Below are 26,808 nucleotides of genomic sequence, written 5' to 3'. Positions count from 1 at the left end.
CAGTCCTCTCTTTCCACAGCTTTGCTCTCTGTAGCAGTGCTTGATTGACAGGCTTGAGTAACAGATATATTGATCCATTTAGATCAGTATAGTCTGCTTTCAGTTTGTATTCTGCACACCTCATCAATCGCAGGCCAAACTTTCTAAAATTGAAAGCAACACCATATGGCTGAAAGTCTTGTCTGCCATTGAGCAATAAATTAATTATTTAAGCTGGAACAGGACATTAAAGAAGCATTTTATAAGAATTATGATGTCCTGCGGGAAGTCAGGAAGTGTAATTTGTGCTTTGAGCCAAGCCTTAAGTACACACATTTCTGGAGAAGCTAAGACATCCAGAACCGGCATGTGACATGAAAGAATTCTGTGGTAGAATAATCACATATAATCACGCTGCTATTTTAAGGCAAAAGCTACATAGAGCTGCTTTAAAATAAAAAGATAACATCAGTTTGATCAGGATAAGGTCTTCAATATGTTGTGAGAATATATTCTTGCCATATCAGCCACCTCAATATTTAAAGTAACTTTATTAACTTTTTAAATTTGTGCATAACTAACAGGCTATAATGTGAACTGAACCAGAAAAGCAGTCTCTAAAAGCTACATCACAGACAGTTATTACATTGGTTATGCATATGCTGCTGAAGCACTGTTTTACCATAGTTATATGAAAAACTTTGGTCCAAAAATATAGTTAATTTTTTAAATATACAACACAGAGGTTCATGTGGAGTGGTGCAATGAAAAAACTAGTCCCAAAATCACAGCTCACATTCAAATCTTACCATTATCTTACCTTACATTACATATAAACACATATGTAGGTTAACTGGTCATTTTACAATGGCCTGTGGTTCCAATCACAACCCCTAAAACAACCTGATAAGTTTCTCTACAACTAACTGTGTAACTTGTACCAAATGTGTGTTGCACAGCACATCTGTTTTGGGACCAATTCTGACATCGACAGTATGATGAAAGTCAGCTCAAACATTAACCCTGGCACAGAAAACAGAGGAAATCTCATCAGAGATGTTCTACATTATGCAGGGCCTTCAATAAAATTGCTCTCCAGTCAAGTGAAATACAACTGGAATAAAAGACTTTTCATCTGATGTTTTATTCACTGATGTGAATGAAGGGCACAAATACTGTCATGCTTCCAGAAAGTTTCTTAACAACCCAGTAGTGAAACCAAAGAAAGCCTGGAGTATCACACTGTATGACTACAAGTCAAGCTATCAGTGACAGCTAGCCCCCCGCCCCCGCCCCATATAACAACAGAGCTGAAATGACATTTTCACTGCTACTGTGCAAAACAGAGGATTAACAATAAATGATAAAAATCTGACAGAGACACCACAAACTGTGCTCACCAGCTAAAGACAACCACTGAAACTCTAAAACACTGTCAAGCTTAAGACACTGCATTCAGTGAAGCTGTGAAGCTACTCTGCCTCCCCCTACTGGTTAAAAGGGAGATTGACAGACTTGGAAACAGACCTGTCTACATTGCATATTACTGCACTTACTATCAAAAAAATTCCCTGAATGGTTCTTGGTTTGGACCATTTCTCTATATCTTAAATAAATGAAGAGTTAGTGACTTCAGTACTGTGACTTATTTACATGTAACTATTCAATTGTTTTTATTCCATGCTAGATGGAAGTGCTGGGTATTATAAAATCCAATCCGATTAAAACTGCACTTATTGTTGTGTAGTATAACTCACTCAAAATTGTACATTTAATGTGATAAAATACAACTGCATCTCAATCCAGTACTTTCCAGATCCACGTTTCAGAATATTTGCCTTGTGTTCACATATTAATATCAATATTTTCATGTTTGCACACACATAGCTTATATGAAATGCAACTAAAGGGCTCCAATAATGTGCACATATTTTCAGGTTTGCACCATGATCACATCTAAAGTCAAGATTCAATTATATTTTCAATATTATAAACGCTAACAATCACTGCCAAACTCCAATTCCACACTAGACCACTCTAACTGAGCTTTTTCAATGCCTACTGAGCTTTTTCAATGCCTACTGAGCTTTTTCAATGCCTACTGCTCCACCCACCAAACAAATATAGCCCAATAATCACAACTAGAATTCATGATTTATTAAAAGTCCAGTCCTTTTGCCATCCACTCTACACTGTAAAGCACAGGTTTCCATGAAGGATCACACGAGAGACCGGCATGATCGAACAAGGCTGGCGCTTGTATCAGTGCTTTTTTGTTTTGCTATATATTGAAATTGCTGAACCCTTTGAATTGCTGAAAAATACTTCTGACCCACAAATACAAAGACTTTTGTGCAACAGGATCCATGTACTCCATGTGCGTTAAATATGGATTTCTTCAACACTGGACTCGTATGTTGTTAGAACTGTATACTTTGTTGGGAAACTGTTTTCTATTGTGCCTGAATTGGATGTCATTCATACTTATTTAGAAGTTAATTCCACCAAGGCAGTACATTTTCATCTCATTTGTGCTCTAAATGAGGAAAGTGTTTTGATTTGGTTTAAACTTGGCACACTTTCCATCCAGCTAGCACATCATCCAGATGGTGGGGAAATTGGAGTGGATTCATTTTGGCATGCACAGAAGTGTGGTCAGTAATTTGGATTATGCAACAATATGAAAAATACACTGGAAAAAAAAACTATTAAGGATATTTGGGAGAATCTAACACATTTCCCAAGCAGATAAACAACCACAGATGGATAAACGAACAGCCTGATCTGCTTCCATTTGACCTGACATTGCAGCATAAAACTTTCCCAAACAAATATGGGTACACATCACCATGCCGCATTTATACGGAACGACATACAGATACGGATATGAAGGTCATGGTAATATTGGGCGGTCAATCATTTCTTTAAACTGTTCTTTGTTTTTTTAGCAGAACGAGTGTACAACAACAAAAAACAACTTGTTGCACATTTGAACAAGTTGGTGGGTTTACAAAAAGATACATAAACCCTTTACATTAGTAATTCAAAGGTGCTGAAAGTTCTCAAATACCCTTAATCTTGCCATGGCCAGGGCCTCTTAACACTCAATGTTAGTGATCATGATTGACTACAGCTGGTAGCTTGTCTGTACCCAGATATAAAGGGTTTGTCCCACAGCATTCAGTGGATTTACCAATACACAGTACAACAGGCAAGTCCAAAGTGATCTGAGAAGGATGACAGAACTTGCACAAGTCAAGAATGTCTGTTGGAGCCAACTGTAGTCTCTTAAGACCCTCAGTTCAAACTATTATACATAAGCACAAGTCATTGGGAGATGAAGCCACTTAACCAAAGTCTTAAAGAAGACCCAAATTGTAACTCTAAGCGAAGAGGAATCTCGTTCGGATGGTCAGGAGCAACCACGTCACAGTTCCAACAGTTAAGCCTTCTTCAATAATGAAGAAAGAGGACTATATCAGGATTCTTCAGTACAACTTCAAGTCAGAACAGAAGAACTGTATGGTGAATTTACATGTCTGTAGAAAAATGTTTGTGTAAAGCCCTGGACTAATTGTAGGCTACAATGTTTGAAGAATGGCATTTGTTTAAGATTAGTAGAAAACTCCCAGCATTTTAAGACATAATAAGAAACAAATAATGCTTATCGTAAGATCTGACCAATATTTCAAAGTGAGATTTGATGTATTTATTGAACACCAGTTGTTTAGGTGACATTGAATAACTGCACTGAAACATCTAAACTGTATTAATTTTACTGCATTTGTAACCCTTCAGAAATGAACGCTGTTTGAAGCTAATTCAGGTGGATCCAAATTCTACAATTTATGACTCAACAATGGTGAACATGTACATGAAAAAGTTCCCATATTCATGCATCCCTGGTGATAGTGAATAAAAATGGGTAAGGGCTTTACTGAACAAAGAACAAGACCTTAAGGAACGTGTGTTCCTTTAAAATGAAATGCAACCATATGCGGATTAGGGCTGCACAATATATCGTTTCAGCATCGCAATGGGCCCAAGCACAATAGTCCCATAGTAGGCCTTGTTATGTCTATATAACTAAAGCAACATGTCCTGCTACTTGTACTGCTTTTTTGCTGCTTGATCTAAACGATAGTCATTTTATATATATATATATATATATTTTTTTTTTTTTTTTTTTTTTTTTTTTTTTTTTTGTTCTATCTGCCCAACACCAATCTCGGATCCACGGAGTGCATCACTAGAAATCTGGTGAAATATCATATATACCTCAACATATATTGCAAAAGGACAAAATATTACAATGTCAGTTTTTTCCAATATTGTGCAGCCATAATGCGAAATATAACGCATACAACGTAAATAAAATGAAATCTATTATAAATAAACAAACAGACAAACAAACAAACAAACAAAACTAGTGCCAAGAAAGTCTTAAGCTTACCAATGAGTTCGGTAGGATTCTTTTGCATGAAGTGCTCACATAACCTGATGAACATATCTGTCGTCTCTGAAGTGGGGCATTCTCCATGACTGTATAGACAGAAAACCACATTACCCCGCGCAACAACAAACAACTTCTTCCACTTACAGGGACTCAGTGGACGAACAGCCATAAAGCACAGTCTCAAGACGTACCCTTTGCACTGAAGCTTGACATATTTGACTCCTTCTTTTTCGATTTCTGCCCGGTCATAAAAGCGGGTTGTGTTTGTTAGATCGACAAGCAGGCCCATCTTGACCTGAGAATAAAAAGCAAAACGATCATTACATACCTACAATGGACTATTTCATCTCATTTAAAGAAACAGAACATGTTAACAAGCAGCTACAAGTACAAGACTGTGTGCAGAAAACACTGTCAGAACACCACAACCACATGCATGCACGCTGCAGTGGCCGATTCAGCATACCTTCAGGCTTTTAAGATAGTTGGACAGCATACTTGGGTGGAACCGGTTCTCCTCTGGAACGGAGTCGTCATATCTGGGACCCAACATGGTTTTCATTGGTAAGAATTTACCTGCATAGTAAATGAGTTACAGAAGAGGGAATTACGTTAGTAACAACTTTTGATCATTCTTGAAAATCCCGCTACTGAACAGAATCAGGATCACCTGACCTCATGTACAACTTTGATGGAACAAGAGTATGTTTACTTTTTCTCACAGTCCACAGCTGCATCTGTCATTTACACATAGTTTCTCATTTCTTTTTTTGTATGATTTTATAAGGCTCTGACCACATATTAGCTTAGGTCAACATACTTATTAAGCTCGCCAGAATCTACACTGAGACATTTTTAGAGCAAAAGACACTGAATCCAGCATCATAAGTGATGTTCAAATAAAATATGAACCTCTCATACTATAATATTTAATTAAAATGATATTCATAATAATATACATTTCTATATAATAGCAAAAATAAATAAATAAATAAATCTGGCAAATTTTGTATCATTTAAGCTCACAATACATTTGATTAAACATGGTTGTGTGTTTAGAAAAGCATTTAAAAACCATTAAAATAATGATATTATGATCATGATGATCATAATGATAAATACATAAGAATAATTGTATTTGAAGGTAAAAAAAACTACTACACTCTAGCAGCAAATCTGTTAAAATACAGTGATCATTTCACTCACAGTGGAGTCTCATTTAAACTATTTGGGTGCTGTGGTATTTGCTAGATGGCCTGGCTATGGACATTAAGGGGATGTGTTGGTGTTTGTGGGTAATTTGGTGCTTTTACCCCAGTGTGTTGCAGGCTAATTATGTATCCTATCATTAACTTGATTTATTTGGTCCTCTCAAGGCTGTGATTTATTAATAAAAAAAAAAGAAGATCAATTTAAAGTAACAACCATCAGTGAATGTTTGTAGTCGTGTTTATGAAGGTGTTTATGAAATGTAAACTATAAGACTATAAAGAATGTTTAAGGTATTCATTAAATATTTTACATAGATGTTCAATGTAAGTGAGCTTACAAGGGAGCACACTAAACACCATAACACCACTACCTGCCAGTGAGCTACCACACCATGTGGGAGGCCACATGATTCCCGGTTCTATTCCTGGTGTGGGGGACTATACTGCGCTACTCCATGAAGATTTCTTGGGCAAGACTCCTAACACTACATTGACCCACCTCTGTAATATGAGTAACCTTGTAAGTTGCTCTGGATCGCTCTGGTGCGTCAGCTAAATGCCATAAATGTAATGTAAATGTAGTTAATTGAGGTTGCATTACCCAGTGTAACGACAAACAACTTCTCCTGCTTAAAGGGACTCATTGGACATGTTCAAATGAGCTCAATCTACAGCTATTTACCATTAATAAACTGAAATGTACTGCTGGGCTGTGTCTCTAAAAACAGTCTTTTCATTTAACTCTTAACTGTTTCCTACATCCCAAGTTCTACTACGCATAGTTTTATGAAATTTCTCAAATTAGATTAGCAGTCATCTCTTTAACTCATACTAATAGACACTGCAGCAAAAAAATACTTAGGTTTGCTTAGGTTTAGCTTTAGGCTGCTCTACCTAGAAGAAGGCAACGCAGCAATATCATCATTACTGCACGAAAGTATAAGAATATGCTTTTTTAGGATGTCCTGTTGATTTCATCAGTAAGTCACTTAGAAAAATGAAAGAACCACATTTCACAAGCATGACGTCACTTGCAAACTTTAAGCTGCAAGTCATATACAAGTTGGCAACTACAGTGAGTGCAAACATCACGCAGGAGCTAGAAGACCTGACTACTTCATTCAAATCAGCTGTGTGGGAAAGTTTCAGGGTCCCACTCAACCCCTACATCACAAACAGACAGCGTCAAAAATAAAAGTCACTAATGCAAATACACTAACCACCAATAGTAGCACAGAAAAGTAAGAGAAAACATGGAAAAAGGCTGTTCTGTCATTGGAAAATATGGGGATGGGCGGAGCTAAGCATCACACTGCAACCAGCTTGTAGAGGAGCCAGACCTGTGGTTGTTTCACTTTTCAGAGACACTATACTGTCCATGCTTTTCTACAGTCTCTGAAACACACCATGTCAAAATAAAAGTCACTAATACGACTGAATAAACACACCCTGTCAAAATAAAAGTCACTAATGACTGAATAAACAGTGTCAAAATTAAAGACACTAATAAAAATTTATAAACACACCCTGTCAAAATAAAAGTCACTAATGACTGAATAAACAGTGTCAAAATTAAAGACACTAATAAAAATTTATAAACACACCCTGTCAAAATAAAAGTCACCAATACAAATAAAGGATAAAGGATAAAGGTGCACGTATTCGTCACTGTACAGTGTGGACTGTACAGCGAAATGTGTCCTCCGCATTTAACCCATCTGGTAGTGAACACACACTCACACACACACACGTGTTAGGGGCAGTGAGTACACACACACACCCAGAGCGGTGGGCAGCCAACTCCAGCGCCCGGGGAACAGAGAGGGTAAAGGGCCTTGCTCAAGGGCCCAACAGTGGCAGCTTGCCGAGCCCGGGAATCGAACCCACAACCCTGTTATCGATATCCCGGGGCTCTAACCGCTGAGCCACCACTGCCCCACACAGACCTGTAATAATATTGGAAACCAATAAGAAATAAATTTGCAAAAATAAATAAATAAGTCACTAACACACACATACCAGCAACTCAAAATACTTTCAGACTTAAATCTAAAATTACTGTCTTGCATTTGTTTACCGTATATTTCCCGTAAATGATCCTTGATTTAAAAACTGTGACTCAATCCGAACTCTAGGTTGTGGTCCATTACACCTCCACTCAACAGTCTATCGGATTGAACAACTACCACATTTATAGTATGTCAAAAAAAATGTAGATAAAAGTTCTTTGCCAGACAGCAAGGAAATCCCTCAGTTTTGTACTCAGTTTTGATGACATTTTAAAACACAGCACTACATCAACATTTAGACTTTAGATTTACAACCTAGGAAAGTACTGTTAATATACTTGAGTATATTCTTGCATATATATGAGAGAGCTAGGGCTAGGAGTATATATATATATATATATATATATATATATATATATATATATATATATATATATATATATATATATATATATATATACACACACATTCTCCTAGCCCTAGCTCTCTCATATATATGCAAGAATATACTCCTTAACAGTACTTTCTTATATATATATATATATATATATATATATATATATATATATATATATATATATATATATATATATATATATATACAGTCATGCCCGAAAGTATTCATACCCCTGGCAAAGTTTGACTTAAATTTACTTTTTTTAACCAGAAGTTATATTTTTGCCTTGAAACGACACAGGCATCTCCCAGGAGATAACACGATGATGTACAAGAGGCATCATTGTGGGAAAAAGTATTTCTCAGCTTCTATACACATTTGAACAAAAAGTGGCATGTCCAAAATTATTCATACCCTTTGAAAACTGTCACAGTATATGGGAAAATCCAAAGTTCTATACCATTCCAAATAGTCCAAGCTGTTTTAAAGCATCCTAATTACCCTGATTCATTGGGAACAGCTGTTTTAATCAACTCAACAGGAGAAAAACAGCAGCTCTCTGCAGTTGGTTTGTGGACAGTCATGGCTAAGACAAAGGAGCTCACTAAGGACCTGCAGCTGTGCATTGTGGCCGCTCACAAGTCAGGAAAGGGCTATAAAGCCATATCAAAATGTTTTCAAGTTCCAGTGGCTACAGTGCAAAGTATTATTAAAAAATACAAGAAGTTCCGCACTGTGGAAAATCTCAGAAGATGTGGTCGGAAGCCAAAAGTGACACCTGTGCTGGCCAGGAGAATAGTGAGAGAGGTGAAGAAAAATCCAAGGATCACCACCAAGGCCATCCTGGTGAATCTGGACTCTGCTGGTGGCGACATCTCAAGGCAGACAGTTCAACGGACACTGCACACTGCTGGGTTCCACGGACGCGGGCCAAGGAGGACACCACTTCTCCAGAAAAGGCACACAAAAGCCCGCTCGACCTTTGCAAATGCTCATCTGGACAAAGAAGAAGACTTCTGGTGTTCTGTTTTATGGTCAGATGAAACAAAAATTTAATTGTTTGGCCACAATGATGTGTGCACCATTTGGCATAAAAAAGGAGAAGCCTTCAACCCTAAGAACACCATCCCCACTGTCAAACATGGTGGTGGGAACCTAATGTTTTGGGGGTGTTTTTCAGCCAATGGACCAGGGAACTTGATCGCAGTAAATGGCACCATGAAAAAAGAGCAATACATCAAGATTCTCAACAACAACATCAGGCAGTCTGCAGAGAAACTTGGCCTTGGGAACCGGTGGACATTTCAGCACGACAACGACCCAAAACACACAGCCAAAGTGGTGAAGAAATGGTTAGCAGACAAAAACAATGTTTTGCAGTGGCCCAGCCAGAGTCCTGACTTGAATCCAATTGAGAATCTGTGGAGGGAGCTAAAGATCAGGGTGATGGCAAGGAGACCCTCGAACCTCAAAGAGTTGGAGCTCATCACTAAAGATGAATGGGCAAAAATACCAGTGGAGACATGCAAAAAGCTGGTCAGCAATTACAGGAAGCGTTTGATTGCTGTAATAGCCAATAAAGGCTTTTCTATTAATTATTGAGAAGGGTATGAATAATTTTGGACATGCCACTTTTTGTTCAAATGTGTATAAAAGCTGAGAAATATTTTTTCCCACAATGATGCCTCTTGTACATCATCGTGTTATCTCCTGGGAGATGCCTGTGTCATTTCCAGGCAAAAATATAATTTCTGGTTAAATAAAAGTAAATTTAAGTCAAACTTTGACAGGGGTATGAATACTTTCGGGCATGACTGTATATATATAAATAAATACTCCTAGCCCTCACTCTACCCAGCAGTGAGTAGGGCGCAGAAAGTCATGTCCACCCTGTCAGAGCTGGAGAGTGTTAGTAGTGAAACCCTGAGTCGGGAGCTGGCTGTGCTCTCTGAGCAGCATCAGCTCAGACGGGTCAAATGACGTTTAGCCCCTGAACTGTTCGCAGGCTAAGCTGCTGCTGCTGCTCCTCCTCACTCGCACTAATCCCATCCACTTCTGCAGACTCGACTTCTCGAGTCCACAGTCACCTCTTATCCTTCTTTCTGTGCCACCGTTCTGGTGGAAACTCTTTAGCTAGCTCACTACTCCATTTCTAATACCCTCACTGCGTGTTTTGGCAACAGTGTAAAGTTAGCCAGCGACACACAGATGACAACACCAACACACTGAGACACCAGCAGCAGCAGTTAGCAGCCAGGCGAGCGAGCTAGCTATCCTACCTCTCACAGCACGACGAAGACAAGCTAGCAAGCTAACTAAATGTCTCTACAGTCGGAAAACGTCCCGATCCACAATAATAAAGTAGCTACATGCTCCGCGACTTTAGGTGGGTTGGAGAGGGAGGTCTGTTGATATAATGGGCAGCTCAGCTAAAGCGTCAGGTTACTCAGTTAGCTAGGCAGCTAAGCTAAGCTAGGCTAGGCTAAGCTAGCACTAGCTAACTTGAACATTGGGCTGAAGTAACCGCTTTACAGGCGCTCACCAGCCACAGGTTGTCCTCTTCTAGGACAGTTTCGCCATCGAGGGGGTGGTCCCGTGTGTGACATCGTCTCCGGCCGTTGTTTTATCCTAGTCTGCGTTCAAAACAGTAAGCTAACGCAGCATCAGCCTCTGGCTTGCCCACAGTGGAGCCCTCCAACGCGGGCTTCTGGTCCACGGGTGACCCGCTGCTCGCTGCCTCGGCCTCTGAATTAGAGTCGCTCGCACTGTTTCAGCGGTTCGGCGAGGAGGCCCAGGTGACAGAGACGTCCCCTTCGGCTTCGGACTGGAGCTGAAAATGGGCAAATTTCCACCAAGCGCCCACTTACAGATCTGTCACCCAAACTACAAAGTAGTGAATGGGCAACAGCTTGAAACAACGACTCGAAATTGTATCGAAACAGCTGGTGAGTCAAACATGTACGAGTCGACACAGTGATTCGAGCTCGGATCATCGTGGATGTTTTGAAGCTTTGCGCGGTGTACGAGGAACTCTGTATATATAGAAACCAGCCATACCGGCAATCTTATGAAAACGTACAGCTTTGTTGGTTTACGATTAAATCAATACTTATTTGGTCATTTCAAAGTGTACCAGGTTCTGTGGTAAAGTTGCTGCATAGTTCAAGTGGTGATTCAATTGCCCATGAACTGAGTCATTTAAAGTGAAATGCTGTTTAACTGGTTAATCGTACAGAAATGTGCTATTGCAGGTGTCTACAACACTTTTATTTTGAGTTTAACATCATAACAACATAGTAAAATAGTGTTCAATCCTAAAGCAAAGATTTCTTTTAGAGGTCTCATTCAATACCACTGAGAACGACTCTGACTTGGTAAGATTCACACTCTTTATTTATTTTTTTTTACAGTTTACATTTGAACCCTTTTATACTTTTGAGATATCGGTGGGATTCTCTTAGAAAGGATAAGACTCAGTCAGAGGGAACCACTTAGTATTGTGGTACTGTTAGCTACTATTAGGCTTATAGGTCAGATCCTTGCTATTGGGTCTTCGTTACCACACATTTATTAGAAGCATTGCTTTTTCTGACCAGCAAAAAGACTAGCATTGTTGGACACTTCAGATCCAAGTCAGTACACAGCTTCATTAAGCCCCATTACTGTCCCTGGGGTCGATATTATCCCAAGCCTCACTCTGTTTGGCCTTGCCAAAGGCTTTCTAACAAAGACTGAGGCTGAAAAGGTCTGCTGATCATGCACTGGCAACAAGCAGCCAGCAGGGGGTGCTTCGTTCCCAAGTTAGACCAGGCATAGCAGGAAGTCTGTGAAGGAAGGGGGCGGGGAGTAAACAAACAAACAAACGAAATAAATAGTAAATAAATAAAATATTTCTTAGAGGAAATTTGAATAACAAATAAAAGATTACAGCTCAGGGAGACAATCAATAAACTTTATTGATTAACTTAACTGATTAATAATTGACTTTATTGCACTTACAGGAAAAGTTACATGTATGTCATTAATTAGCGATTGATTGAATGAATGAGTCCAGATGCAGTCAGTTGCTTCTTCGGCTCAGAAGGGAGATGCTAGGCTAACATTGCTAACAAACACTGTGCGTAGACCGTCACCAGTCGTCCTAACCATTGTAAATAGCTACGTGACAGAAATCGTATAATTTGCTTTAAACAGGTGAATGATCCTCCTGGGGTGAGGTTGAGCAGAGAGGGGGTCTGGAGGCAGTGTGGGCGAGTGGAGCGGTGTTTTGAGCGTGTATTAATGGAGGTGAGACTGGTGACAGTCGTAAGTCCTGTGTTCCGCTCTAAACTGAAGAAGCAGACCTCAGACTTTAAACATGGCAGTTATGAGTGCATTTTTTTTAGCTGAAACAGCTATAATCTTTGAACAAGAGGTGAAGAGCATTGATCAAAGCAAGCCTCGACCTCGATCATCTCAGGGGATTATTTTTCTTCTGAGACTAAACTTTAGAGGTGTAGAATTATGGCAGGTGTAAAGAAGGTGAAAGTCAGTAAACACTCAAACATCTGAGATCATTATTTAAAAACCTAATCCAGTCCTAAATGACTGTTTTGAACGAGATTTCAAGAACCGAAAGGTTGTTGCTGACTTTTGCACAGAACTGTAGCTCAAATCAATCATCCACCCCATTTTCCCCCACTGATACCCAGACTATCCAGACTGCACATTGCATAATACTGGAGTTATGAGTCATGATTTGCAATGCGGAAACATTGACAACTGTCACTATTATGCTGTTACGACACATACCATATTGCTATTGTTCATGTGAAACCACTGGCCATGTACAAGACTTTCGGCCTGCATGTAAAGGCTAGTAATTCTCAGGATGTGGAGGGGAGACACCATTGAGGATTCAGTATGTGTTGTTTCATTTGAACATTTTAATTGCAACATGCTGATCAAGGGAGGCTTATTAAGTTGGGTGTTTGATGGAGGGGGGGGTGTACTGGATCTTTGTCATGTCGAGGTTCTGTAGATCTATAGAATTGTGGAGGAATTCACATAAACAGCGCATTGATTGTATGATTGACTTTATTGATTTTGTTTTTACAGTTTCTATTTGAACATTAACTACCCAGGTAACATCTGTCACTCCTCTGCTTTAAGTGTTTATCATACTGGGAGGTGCAGCACTGACGTACATGTGTAGGCACGGTATGTGCGTCCGCTGTGCGACAGGTGTGCTAATCACTTTCGTTCCAGCCTGGCGGGCTAAATGAACAGACTACTTGGTAAAACAACTGTGTCCAGATATCAAAACCACCGAGAAAAGCTGAAAAGTTCATGACTGTCAGCCACTTGTTAGTTATTCTGATCTGTAGGAGCTTGCTGTGTCTTACAGTTAGTTGGATGTGAGCTGAGTCAACAGTGAGAGCAGCTTTAGTGTATACACAACAGGAAGTTCACGAATGGAAAAAAAAAACACCAACCTCCAGTTGGAAATACCAGGTCATTCATGCTTTACAACACTTCAAAACAAAGAGGGTGATGGTGATGTTTGATGGTGGGGGTGTGGGTGGTGATGTTTGAGTGTGGGGGGGATGGTTGCGGTATTGGGTAAGACAATCATGTTTGTGGTGTTGGATTAGTGTTAAATGTGGTGCATGTGGGTTTGGTTCTAAATCTGGTGTGTGAGGGTAGTTGTAGCGTTTGTGGGTAACTGTCTTTGAGGGTAGTTGTAGCGTTTGTGGGTAACTGTCTTTGAGGGTAGTTGTAGCGTTTGTGGGTAACTGTCTTTGAGGGTAGTTGTAGCGTTTGTGGGTAACTGTCTTTGATGGTAGTTGTAGCGTTTGTGGGTAACTGTCTTTGAGGGTAGTTGTAGCGTTTGTGGGTAACTGTCTTTGAGGGTAGTTGTAGCGTTTGTGGGTAACTGTCTTTGAGGGTAGTTGTAGCGTTTGTGGGTAACTGTCTTTGAGGGTAGTTGTAGCGTTTGTGGGTAACTGTCTTTGAGGGTAGTTGTAGCGTTTGTGGGTAACTGTCTTTGAGGGTAGTTGTAGCGTTCGTGGATAACTGTCTTTGAGGGTAGTTGTAGCGTTCGTGGGTAACTGTCTTTGAGGGTAGTTGTAGCGTTTGTGGATAACTGTCTTTGAGGGTAGTTGTAGCGTTTGTGGATAACTGTCTTTGAGGGTAGTTGTAGCGTTTGTGGATAACTGTCTTTGAGGGTAGTTGTAGCGTTTGTGGGTAACTGTCTTTGAGGGTAGTTGTAGCGTTTGTGGATAACTGTCTTTGATGGTAGTTGTAGCGTTTGTGGGTAACTGTCTTTGAGGGTAGTTGTAGCGTTTGTGGATAACTGTCTTTGATGGTAGTTGTAGCGTTTGTGGGTAACTGTCTTTGAGGGTAGTTGTAGCGTTTGTGGGTAACTGTCTTTGATGGTAGTTGTAGCGTTTGTGGATAACTGTCTTTGAGGGTAGTTGTAGCGTTTGTGGGTAACTGTCTTTGAGGATAGTTGTAGCGTTTGTGGGTAACTGTCTTTGAGGGTAGTTGTAGCGTTTGTGGGTAACTGTCTTTGAGGGTAGTTGTAGCGTTTGTGGGTAACTGTCTTTGAGGGTAGTTGTAGCGTTTGTGGGTAACTGTCTTTGAGGATAGTTGTAGCGTTTGTGGGTAACTGTCTTTGAGGGTAGTTGTAGCGTTTGTGGGTAACTGTCTTTGAGGGTAGTTGTAGCGTTTGTGGGTAACTGTCTTTGAGGGTAGTTGTAGCGTTTGTGGGTAACTGTCTTTGATGGTAGTTGTAGCGTTTGTGGGTAACTGTCTTTGATGGTAGTTGTAGCGTTTGTGGGTAACTGTCTTTGATGGTAGTTGTAGCGTTTGTGGATAACTGTCTTTAAGGGTAGTTGTAGCGTTTGTGGATAACTGTCTTTGAGGGTAGCTGTAGCGTTTGTTGGTAACTGTCTTTGAGGGTAGTTGTAGCGTTTGTGGGTAACTGTCTTTGAGGGTAGTTGTAGCGTTTGTGGATAACTGTCTTTTGATGGTAGTTGTAGCGTTTGTGGGTAACTGTCTTTTGATGGTAGTTGTAGCGTTTGTGGGTAACTGTCTTTTGATGGTAGTTGTAGCGTTTGTGGGTAACTGTCTTTGAGGGTAGTTGTAGCGTTTGTGGGTAACTGTCTTTGAGGGTAGTTGTAGCGTTTGTGGGTAACTGTCTTTGAGGGTAGTTGTAGCGTTTGTGGCTAACTGTCTTTGAGGGTAGTTGTAGCGTTTGTGGGTAACTGTCTTTGAAGGTAGTTGTAGCGTTTGTGGGTAGCTGTCTTTGAGGGTAGTTGTAGCGTTTGTGGGTAACTGTCTTTGAGGGTAGTTGTAGCATTCAGGGGAAGCTGTCTTTTGATGGTAGTTGTAGCGTTCGTGGGTAGCTGTCTTTTGAGGGTAGTTGTAGCGTTTGTGGGTAGCTGTCTTTTGGGGTAGTTGTAGCGTTTGTGGGTAGCTGTCTTTTGAGGGTAGTTGTAGCATTTGTGGGTAGCTGTCTTTTGAGGGTAGTTGTAGCGTTTGTGGGTAACTGTCTTTGAGGGTAGTTGTAGCGTTCGTGGGTAACTGTCTTTGAGGGTAGTTGTAGCGTTCGTGGGTAACTGTCTTTGAGGGTAGTTGTAGCGTTCGTGGGTAACTGTCTTTGAGGGTAGTTGTAGCGTTCGTGGGTAACTGTCTTTGAGGGTAGTTGTAGCGTTCGTGGGTAACTGTCTTTGAGGGTAGTTGTAGCATTCGTGGGTAACTGTCTTTTGGGGTAGTTGTAGCATTGGTGGGTAGCTGTCTTTTGAGGGTAGTTGTAGCATTCGGGGGAAGCTGTCTTTTGATGGTAGTTGTAGCGTTCGTGGGTAGCTGTCTTTTGATGGTAGTTGTAGCGTTCGTGGGTAGCTGTCTTTTGAGGGTAGTTGTAGCATTCGGGGGAAGCTGTCTTTTGATGGTAGTTGTAGCGTTCGTGGGTAGCTGTCTTTTGATGGTAGTTGTAGCGTTCGTGGGTAGCTGTCTTTTGAGGGTAGTTGTAGCGTTTGTGGGTAGCTGTCTTTAAGGGTAGTTAATTGTGGTGTTTGTGAGTAATTGTAGGATTTGTAAGTCATTTTGGTGTTTAATGGTAAATGTGGTGCTTGCTTGTAATTGTAGTATTTAAAGATAACTGTGGTGTTTGATGGAAATTATGTTTGACTGTGAGTAATGTGGTGTTTGAGAACCTGTGAGCAACCTGTGATCTTTAAGGGTGGTGGTAATGTGGCAGTGAATTTAAATGGGAATGGTTGTGTTTTACAGTGAAGGGTACTGATGTTGCCTGTGATTTTGGGGTAATGATGATGGTGTTTTGGGGCGACGATAATGCTGGTGATTTACGTAATTAGGTAACATGGTGTTTGTGGGGTTGAGGAACACAGTGGTGCTTAAGGTTGGCAAGGAGCAAAGGTTAAAACCAATCCCAGCAGGATTGTGTTAGAATTCCTGAAACAACATTTTCCCCCAGCAACACAGCAGTGGCTGTTGCTTAGCAGATTTGCCGCGGCTCATCCAACCAGGCATTCTAAGCAAGAGTGTGCAAGAGAGCAATCAGTCAGCCTCCCTCAGGGCCGTCTGCTGTGGGAACAGAATGCTAATGTATCACAGCATAGAGATAAATACCCATGTTTTGCTTTTTGCAGAGGTGATATAGATGGTTCCTATATGCTTATGTTCGGGTTTTATGCATTATGTAAGTCAGAACTGCACAGTGTAGCACGTGCAATTAGGCTTGATGATTAACAATAATCGCATAACCGTGTAATAATAGTATTGAATCAGGTGGACAAGACCAGGGAAAAAAACAAAGTGTGCCGTCTAGGAATTGCAAGCATCTGCGCTCAGTGCTCTGATGCAACCAACAGCCGCTTACGGGCAAACTGCTGGGGGGGAAAAAAACGTCACGTGCACCATTTATAGATCAGTCACGTGCCACACTGTGATCCCAACAATAAATATGCCATGATATGGCACCCACACATTAGGCTATTGCCTAATTTAATAAAGGCAATAGTTCTAAAAGGGTGTTCTTCAGGGGTTCTTTAATAAAGGCAATAGTTCTAAAAGGGGGTTCTTCAGGGGTTCTTTAATAAAGGCAATAGTTCTAAAAGGGGGTTCTTCAGGGGTTCTTTAATAAAGGCAATAGTTCTAAAAGGGTGTTCTTTAGGGGTTCTTTAATAAAGGCAATAGTTCTAAAAGGGTGTTCTTCAGGGGTTCTTTAATAAAGGCCATAGTTCTAAAAGGGTGTTCTTTAGGGGTTCTTTAATAAAGGCAATAGTTCTAAAAGGGGGTTCTTCAGGGGTTCTTTAGTAAAGGCAATAGTTCTAAAAGGGGGTTCTAAAAGGGTGTTCTTCAGGGGTTCTTTAATAAAGGCAATAGTTCTAAAAGGGGGTTCTTCAGGGGTTCTTTAGTAAAGGCAATAGTTCTAAAAGGGGGTTCTTCTGGGGTTCTTTAATAAAGGCCATAGTTCTACAACGGTTCTAAAAGGGTGTTCTATAGAGGTTATGTAATAAAGGCAATAGTTCTAGAAGTGCTTCAATAACACCCTTCAGTGGGGCTTTAAAAAAAGGCAGTAGTTCTATATAACACCATGACAACTCTAAGAACTATATTAATGAGTACATGGTTCTTTGCCTGGTAAAAGTTTCTTCACATTGGTGGGAACCCTATTGTGATTTCTTTAAATAGAATATTAAAACATGATTATTTATAGCACCAAATGGGTTCCACTATTACCCTCTTCCAGTATTCTGTAGAACCCTCTTTTATAGGGTCTACTAACAGTAGCATTCAAAACAATTTAAGTTCGTAAAATTGCACATCCAAGGGCTTGTGACGCCCAGGGCATATATGCAATGTGACTAACAGTCAGAGCTGGGTCTCAACATTTAGGAGCTTTTTTTGGGGGGGGGGGATTTAAGGGCAAATCTTGATTTAATGTGACATCATGCCCCGGCTTCCCCTTGTGTCCTTGTGTTTTCCTTGCGTTTATTCCCCTTTGTGTACAGCAGCATATTTCACCCAATGGTGTGGAGTGTACAAGGAATGTCCCTCAGCTCTTTTGTTATTGGACGGGCTGTTATTGGAGTGTGGGCTTAAATTTTCTGGACAAACTGAGAAAACTTGCTTTGAGAAGTACCCCCTTAGTCAATGAACCTCTTTGTTTATGTTTTGGCTTCTTGCTCTGCCCCTGCTCTGCCTTTGTCATCCCCCTCACCTGTGTTTAGATTGTAGTAAAGCTCCCTCCTTACTACCCTCAGGGGAGTATTTATACCCCTTTGTTTGTCTTGTGTGTTGTAACATGGTTATTTTTGGTTGTTCTTTAGATTGTTATATATATATAGATATATATATACTGATAAGACTGCCTTTAGTTGAGATGAGTTTTATTAGATTTTTTAGTTGGAGTTAGATTTTATGGAGCTTATTTTTAGTTGTTATTCTTAGTCTTTTGTTGGTTTCTTTGTCGCCCATCATGGAATTAAATTCATCTCCGATTTGCAGTCTGCTCTTTGGCCTCCTCTGGACACTGGAGGAGTTGAACAGAACCTTCCAAGTGGGTCTGGGGGCATGAAAAAAAAAAAAAGAAAAAAAAAGAAAATAAAAAAAAAAAAAAAAAAAAAAAAAATATATATATATATATATATATATATAAAGAAGTTTAATATTATTATATAATAATAATATATAATTTCATATTATTTAGTTTGCATTACTGATGCAATCAAACCCTTACCCAAACCCAACATTTGTAATCACTACTACCTCCGGCAATATATTTAAATAAATTATTTCAAAAAAATAATTATCTCAAATAATCAAGCTATTATTATTATTATTATTATTATAATGATTATTATTAGTAGGAGGAGAAGGAGGATGAGTAGTTGTATTAATTGCAGGGACCCTTCTGAATCTGGCGCCATAAGCAGCTACTAACATAAGAAATGGCCTGGCAACATCAAAGCCTATACAACAGGATTTCTGGTCATGGATTAAGCCCAGGCCTGGACTCAACTACAGTGCCAATTCGTTATAGGTTAGGTCTGAGAAACAGCCTAGCATTATAAACAAGATGCTCAATAATTATGAAAAGTATAGTCTCGGGTCAGGCTTATTCCCTGCCCACAACAGTCCTTAAAATGTCTGGAAAAATGTTAAACACCCAGCACACAGAACATGTGTTGTTGAATGAGCTGGATCAGGTGTGCTAGACAAGGAAAAGTAGTGCTAGTACAGTGTCAGTGGACTGTGTCTGGTGGCCTTCTTTTCGAACTGCAGCTGGTTAACATAACAGTGGGTCTGTTTTTCCTGTAGACTTTGTTCAAGCACGTGTGAAAACCAGTCTGTGACGCAACGACGCAGCTCTAACGACAAAGGGCGCCCAACCCCCTCTGATAGATATTACCTACCGCCTGCTGTTTACCCCACTCCGTTTTTCTGGGCGAGAGAAAATTACATGAAAATCAAGGATTTCGTCGTGAGAAATGGTTGTTTTGGGTTGATTTGTGTGCTTTTGTTGACAAAACACCGGAATGAGGACGATGAGCTGCTCTTCATCCTCACACTTCGATTACGTAATCCACCGGATGCGATTACCATGTTTGGAGAGCTTCGTCTCCGGCCTTTGTGACGTGGTTTCGCTGGTCGCCGCCGGAGCCCCGCCCCGCCGGAGTTGAGCAGGCTGGGAAAGTCCAGACGTTCAGCCACGGCGGACAAAAGGAAACGGCCAACTCTGCGCTCATGAGTTGTGCAGCTAAACGGGCTCGGCCTAGTTTCTAGAACCGCTGCCGAGAGCAGAGGTGCTTTCAGAAGAAGAGCCTCGAAACAGTCGCTCTTCTCTTTATCCAACTTGTGGAGCGGCTTCCGTCTGAGGCTCCGACTCCATCAGACCTGCCATCTGTTGTTTTGATAGCCGTAGCCCGCTAAGCACTTTCCTACTCGACTACAAGTCTTTTAAATAAGTCTTTAAACGCGGAAAAGAGGAGCGTCCCCCCCCAACAATTTCTCCTGCCTGTTGATTCCCTTTGTTCAGCAGAGGGAGAGAAGGAGGGAGGGCTCAATCCGTGGCGCTGCGAGCCGGAACTTGCGACTCCTCCTGCGCCATTTCGCTGAAGTCAGATTAAGCTGCGCCATCTCGACCCAAACTTTTTTCGGGTCGTATTCGGGAGCGTTTCCAGCGTCTGAGACGACGGTGTTCGCGTTAAAAACGGACTGTTGTCGACACAGCTTTCTCTTTTCGAGAGAAACGGTCGAGGAGACGGCGACTGGAGCGAAAACGTCGAATTTCCTCTGCTCGAGGGATCACCGTTAGCTCGCAGGCTAACCGCAGCGTAGCCTCTGGGCTCCCTCGCGCCTAACCAGTTGTGTCGTCGGACGTTTCGGACCCCTCTGTCTGCCTATTCACCTTCAATGTATCCCCCCTTACCGCCCTGCGGCGGCTTCGAAAGCATGCTGGGAGAAACGCTCGGCCGTCGCATCGAGTCGAGTCTAGACGACGTGGAGAACAACAAGCCGCAGTTAGCGGCGGTGACCTCCTCCTCCTCTGCCCGCTCCAACCTCAACGCCTCCCGGCGAGTTCTGCTCAAAAAAGACGCTCGCAGAGTCCGCACGGCGACGAGCCTACAGAGCAAACACGGCCAGAGCCAGGGCCAGCAGCAGCACCACCACCATCAGAGGCAGTCGGCTCTGCTCCGGAGCAATAACAACCAAGTGCGCTTGGCCGACATCAACAACAACAACAACAACAACAGCAGCAGCGGCGGCGGCGGAACCGCAGCACCACCATCCGAACTGCCGGCCGGCCGAACTGCGGGCAGCGCGGGCACGCACTTAAAACCGGGAGCCAAAAAAGAGGTAGATATACGACCCCTTTTTATTCTGAATCTCGGTGGTCTCTTTGTTGGCTTTCAGAGCAGGTCTACATTGAGCTGGGACTGCTCTGCAGATTCTGCTGAGGGCGAGGTGGGTGAAGGTCAGCAAACCCAGCGCCAGTTGTTTAGGAACTGCGAGAAGTTTCGGTCTCTGGACTCGCCCTGGTCCCAGATCTCCAATCAGCAATTATTTCAGACGTGTGTAGCGTGCACAAACACTGTCTTTAAAGTATGCTGGCGAGGGTCTGATTGCTCTCCAGGACAGGAGCACACAAGACCCTTATATCTGTGGGGTACTGTTTTCCGTCTGCTGCAGTGATTTTACTACCAGAGTTCCTGTTTTCCCTCAGGATGTGGTTCAGCTAGCCCCCCTTTACACACACACAGAGAAAGGCTGCGAGGCCCAGCCTCTGATCAGCTGAGACAGGCTGTGCTTGCACAGAGCTTTTACCTAACAACTGTTTACCACCGCATCCGCTCTATGCGTGGCATGTCTGCCTGCAGCATTGCTCTACTGAACCTGATCCTGAAAGCAGTAGAGCTAAACACGGAAGGAAGAGAGGGGTGAAGGCACGGCAGAGGGCGGTGCATAAAGGGCCTACGTGCAGTTCGAGCTGTTGTTCATGAATGCTGGGCTAAATGCTCTTCTCCGTCTGTCTGTCTGTGTCTGTGTGCCTTTGTTTTGCTCCCCCCCCCCAAGTGTCATGAATCCACCTTTGTGGTGAAAGGCCAGAAAATTAGACTCTCTCGACTTAACAGTCATGTTGTCTCTCTTGTTTCTTAGCTGCTGAAATCGAAAACAGGAAGGGCAGAGAGGGGAAACCAGGCGAACGGGCAGTCCATCCACAGCTTGAGTAAACACGAGCAGTCCGCTTCCAACCTGGGTGTACGCAATCAGAAGAGCAGGCTTAGCAACACATCTGGCAACGTAACACTCGCGAGGAAGAGTGAGAGCAGCAACCAGCCGAGCCCACCGGTGTTACTGCTCGCCGGCCGCAAGGAAGGGCAGAGGCCTCTGGGCTCAGCAGACGACAGGAGGAACGCAAACGTGTGCCTGGTTCAGCATTCGCCTGAGGAGAACATCAAAGATGGTGAGAAGACGTACGCCGGGGCCAAGTTCAGCGAGCCGCCGTCGCCGAGTGTGCTGCCCAAGCCGCCCAGCCACTGGGTGGGCGAGAACAGCCCCAAACATTCCGTCAGCAGCAGAGAGCAGATGTCCGTACATTTGAAGACCCTGCTGAAGGTCCAAGCCAAGCCATGACCTCCGATTTGGCAAACCTGTTGTCCAGATTTCAATTCTCAGTGGACACCCAAACACCTTAATAGTCACAAATTGGCATCGGACAATCGGGCAAAAGCCTGGAAACGTTTTGTTGCAACAGGAAGTATTGAGTTTCGACCGTAATTCAAAAAAAAAAAAAACAAGAAGAAAAGAAATGAGTTTTGCATTTGTTTTAAGAAAGCGGCCTTGTGTTAAATGGGTTTTTTTCCTTTTTAAACAAACTTGTGTAAATGTAAATACTGTAAGACATGTAATATATGTGTATATTTTTTGATGTTAATTTTAACAGAAGAGTAAATCTAGTTTTGTTACTGAGGCTTATGAGTCACATGATGACAGTGTTCATCATGGTATATCATGATCTGGTGGTATGCTCTTTTAAAGTGTACTGATAAGCTACAGGAGCCAATTTTTGGGGCACATTGCATGTAAGAGGTTTGCTTACAACTTTGCACAAGACTGAAAAAACCAACACGGGTCCCTTTAAGGTTGGAGAATTAATGAGAGTGTGGCGCTGTAAGGTTCTGTGAACCCGTCCACACGTCTTGTGGCTGCTATGCCTGAATGCACTGCATAGAGAGCCCGCATTGTGTACGAGGTGGATTGTCCTGGATAGGGGATCAGCGGTCGACGGAGAGAAAGCATGTAAGTCTAAACGAAAGGACTTTGGTCTCGTATGAGGAGCACTGCCGACAAACAAAGCAAAATGGACAGATGGCAAACAGCAATTCCAAAAACCTACAGATTCTTGTCCCTGTCTGCAAGCACTGATCTTTCTGATAACAGATAAGGACACTACCTTTTTTTTTTTTTTTTGGTTTAGTTTTTTGTTTTAATTCCTTTTCTGTAGCATTCACAGCATTGCTCCTGGTTTACTGAATGTTGTACTTGTCATACTGAGAATGATGTTTACTGTGTGAGAGAGAAGGCTTAAATGTTGCGAGGTGTTAACGTGCGTATGGAGAAAGCCAGGCAGCTACCAGCATCCTTTTCTTCTTTTGACTAAACCTTCGCACAACTTTAATTTTTTTGTACTTTTTTTTTTTTTTTTGCATTACTGACTGAAACCCAACACATTTTGTTGCAACAATAATTGTTTTCAACTTTTTGACCACCAGTCTGTTTTAAAGGTAAACAAACATTGCATTCCCAGTAATCCAATTGGAAAGAGAAACGTTATGAACGTTTTTATTAAAAAATATATATATTGAAATAAAGAATTGGCCACCCCCCTGATATTTGCAGTGTATTTTGTTTTTGATATTTATTATGAATGATTGATTTATTGAGCTGTATTTTCTTGTGAATTCTAACTGGGACCTTTTGATTAGGCAGTGCCACACTGACATTATGAAACTCTAGCATTCGGAGAGAGATGCAGTTTAAACTGCTCTCATTAATTATCAACCCTCTCAGATCCCGGCCCGCACTCTTCACCTAAATGCTGTTTTGCAGCCGTGGCACACACAGCAAAAAAAAAAAAAAAAAAAAGCTGTAGCTGTTGCATAATATTCCACACTGCTCCAGTTCACCTCTCCTCAACCAGCAGCTGGGATTTACAGCTACAGTCTGGCAGCTGAAATCAAACCATTCACTTAGTCCTCTGTACAAGGGCTGAGCTGAAATCCTTGAGACATGAGTCTGCACATGAAGGGCTTAATACTTAGCTGCCGAAGCATAGCATGGAGGTTGACGTTTGTGACTGACACTTTATATGTTGAGCTGTGGGCAAATGGAAATAACCTAAAGGAAGAAGCACTGCCTCAGAGTCTTCCTATAAGGAAATCCAGTGCTGTTAAGCGAGTAAATTGCATTGCAGTTTGAAATATAGTTCTGAACTTTACATTGTATCACTTGGCAGGCTTGTCGCAATGCATATTTATGATGTTTAGTTTCCCTAAGATGAAGGAAAAACTTCATCGATTAGGAACAGCCATATGGCACTGCCCAGAGCTGGCATATGACGAAAGGCAGTCTCATGACATATTTGTGTGTTTTTTTCAAGAGGAGACCGGGTGGCGGTTCCGTGCCTCTTGGGAGCTGGTTTGTGGCAGAGAATCCAGCCTCATGGTGAACATTGGATTCTTGTGTGAATACGACGCTCTGCCTGGAATAGGACATGCATGTGGCCACAACTTGATAGCAGAGGCTGGAGCTGCAGCTGCAGTGGGCCTGAGGGCTGCAGTGGAGAGCATTGCAGACTGCCCTATGTGCATCAAGGTGTGTCTTCATGAACCAAAGCCTGATACACTTTTATTTTAATATTTCAGAGAAGCATGAAGTTTGACAGCCAAGGCATGTTTGGTGTCTGTAGTTTGCTTAAGTAGTTTTGCACTGGATCTGATGGCTAATATACAGTACTGTGTAAAAGTCAAAAGAGAGGAGCTTTTAGCTTTCTCTTCCAGATACTCCGCTTTAGTTTTTCCAAGAAATTTGCTGGGAGATTTTACACCCCTCCAAAGTTTCCATCTTTAATGATGTCAAAGTCTGGACTTTGTTTTGATTTTGCAAGTGTCCTTTTTTTTTCATCTCACACTGGACACGAAAGACGAAAGCTTTAAGTGTTGTTTATCTCCTGAAAAGTGAATAACTTGGAACGTAAAAGCGGATGATCGAAAAGTCAAGAAATGAAGGTTGATCTCGGAAGCAGTCCATAGTAACAAGCAATGGAAGTTTTTTCCCTGACCAGTTAGACTCCTGCTTATCAGCAAATGTACAGACAAACTGTACACTTCAAGGCCACGACTACTTATACTGGATATAATGTACAGTACTTTTTCCCATGGTTATAGATAACAGCATGTTGCAGTGCCAGAAACCACATAATCAAGGCTATTTGAGAGAACTTAACATGGAAAAAGATTACCGGGTCAAGATGTAGGCTCACAAAGTCTCACAATGCTAAATGGTAGCTGTAATCTGTCAGGCTAGTTAGTCTTGTAGCTCCAGGGCCAAATATAGAAGCAGACTTCACATATTAAGCATGTCTTGTAGAGTATTTAAAGACTGTATGGTTATGGCTCTGTATTGAACTGGCAGGTGACTGTGCTGGGGACTCCAGCGGAAGAAGATGGAGGAGGAAAGATTGACCTTCTGCAGGAAGGGGCCTTTGAGGGCCTGGACGTTGTGTTAATGGCCCACCCCTCACAGGAGGATGCTACCTACGTTCCAGACGTGGCCGAACATGAGTAAATATGCTTGGGTTGACCCATTAAGGCAACATTTAGTTTCCCCATTATTATCTAAGTGTAGTTAATTAGGTTAAATAGTTTGTGTTAGCTTCCAGTGCTAATCAAGAAGCAGACTTCAGACACTAAAATGTGCTAGCAGTTCAACTATTTTTGGTGTAAATGTGTATAATTGATTATTAATAATAATAATAATAATAATAATAATAATAATAATAATTTAAACTTAGCTACTGTTCAAATTAGTACAGGATTACCTTATTAGTGACCTATCAAAATAACATTAGTCCCCCCCTTAGTCCAACTGATCAGTCTTCACTGGTCAAGAGTAAACACTGAAGGCCAACTTTTTTGAGATAACCAAGTCATGACCCTGTAGCGGGTTTCATGCCAAGCCATCTGCATGTCGTTGCTATCTCAGTGCAGCAATGCCCTGGCCTACTCCCAGAATAGATTACAGGGCAAGGGGCCATATTGAGGCATGTTAGCACAGCAGCGCTGCTTCTGAAATAGAGGTCACCTGCTCGCATGCAGTTTGAACTAGTATAGACAGGGAGTCTGATGTCCAGGGGAAAAAAAGGATAATACAGAACAGTATGAGGCTAAAGCTTCATCCTTCTACTTTCAGGATCTTCAGGTACTTCAACTGCTAACTGTGACATTATTGTGTATCACTTTTCAGCGTGGTGGTGAAGTATCACAGACGCACATCTCATGCGTCTGCATACCCCTGGGAAGGTGTGAACGCTTTGGATGCAGCTGTGCTGGCTTACAGCAACCTCTCTGTTCTACGGCAGCAGCTCAGGCCGGACTGGAGGATCCACGGTGGGCAACATCACTGCAAAGTCAAAGCCAAAAATCTAATTTTTTACCATTTTATCATACAGTGTCAGATCTGTTACCCTCAGAAATCTATTACAGCTTCTGTAACTTAGCTTAGATGGCTAGATGCAAGTTTGCAGTGATGTAGGCACATGGTTCTTAAGGCATACACAATGCTAATCTGTGGTCACAAGCATTTATTGTTGTTGCTACATTAGCCTCAGAGCTCCAGTGCAAAACTAAGGAAGCAAAGTACAGGCACCAAAAGTGTAGTTGGCCATTCAACTAGATTTGGTGTAAGTGAGAAAACTGTGTGAATGGAGACTCCATGAGCCAACATTTAACAACACTCTGGATCTGCCATGTGCCACCAAAGCACAGACTCCTCAAGACCTGTCAGCTGTAAAGCGGAGGACTTTATTTTTCAACATATTCCATATATAATTGCCCGTGTCCAGATTTTTCTATGTTACCACTGTCCAGAGCATAACACTCCCTCTTCTTTTTTCCCCAAATCTCATCAGATCCAGATGGCCTTGCAAGATTCATTTGTGATGCTTGTGAGGCTATTGTAGATGCT

At 41.7% G+C, this 26,808-nt stretch overlaps 3 protein-coding genes across 3 annotated transcripts in view; 2 read left to right on the top strand and 1 right to left on the bottom strand.

Moving 5' to 3' along the window:
• The window catches only part of rngtt (RNA guanylyltransferase and 5'-phosphatase), a 177,524-nt gene extending 166,513 nt beyond the window's left edge, over window positions 1–11,011 (bottom strand). Inside the window, exons 1-4 of the mRNA XM_072678641.1 lie at window positions 10,595–11,011; window positions 4,902–5,011; window positions 4,627–4,730; window positions 4,433–4,521 (exon numbers count right to left, since the gene is read on the bottom strand). Of these exons, the coding sequence (XP_072534742.1) occupies window positions 4,433–4,521; window positions 4,627–4,730; window positions 4,902–5,011; window positions 10,595–10,658 (367 nt within the window). The 5' untranslated portion in view covers window positions 10,659–11,011. The remainder of the gene's footprint in view (window positions 1–4,432; window positions 4,522–4,626; window positions 4,731–4,901; window positions 5,012–10,594) is intronic.
• Window positions 10,862–26,808, top strand: part of LOC140576724 (xaa-Arg dipeptidase-like) — a 30,647-nt gene continuing 14,700 nt past the window's right edge. The window contains exons 1-4 of the mRNA XM_072696695.1: window positions 10,862–10,997; window positions 24,224–24,438; window positions 25,258–25,406; window positions 26,089–26,231. Of these exons, the coding sequence (XP_072552796.1) occupies window positions 10,889–10,997; window positions 24,224–24,438; window positions 25,258–25,406; window positions 26,089–26,231 (616 nt within the window). The 5' untranslated portion in view covers window positions 10,862–10,888. The remainder of the gene's footprint in view (window positions 10,998–24,223; window positions 24,439–25,257; window positions 25,407–26,088; window positions 26,232–26,808) is intronic.
• pnrc1 (proline-rich nuclear receptor coactivator 1) lies at window positions 19,770–23,454 on the top strand. Its single transcript, XM_072678642.1, has 2 exons — window positions 19,770–20,919; window positions 21,721–23,454. The coding sequence occupies exons 1-2, from the start codon at window positions 20,476–20,478 to the stop codon at window positions 22,195–22,197; spliced, it is 921 nt and encodes a 306-aa protein (XP_072534743.1). The 5' UTR covers window positions 19,770–20,475; the 3' UTR covers window positions 22,198–23,454.

Source organism: Salminus brasiliensis, chromosome 1, assembly GCF_030463535.1.
Source record: "Salminus brasiliensis chromosome 1, fSalBra1.hap2, whole genome shotgun sequence".
Taxonomy (NCBI): domain Eukaryota; kingdom Metazoa; phylum Chordata; class Actinopteri; order Characiformes; family Bryconidae; genus Salminus; species Salminus brasiliensis.
The sequence above is the reverse complement of the archived record's forward strand: the minus strand, read 5'-3'. Positions and strand labels throughout refer to the sequence as shown.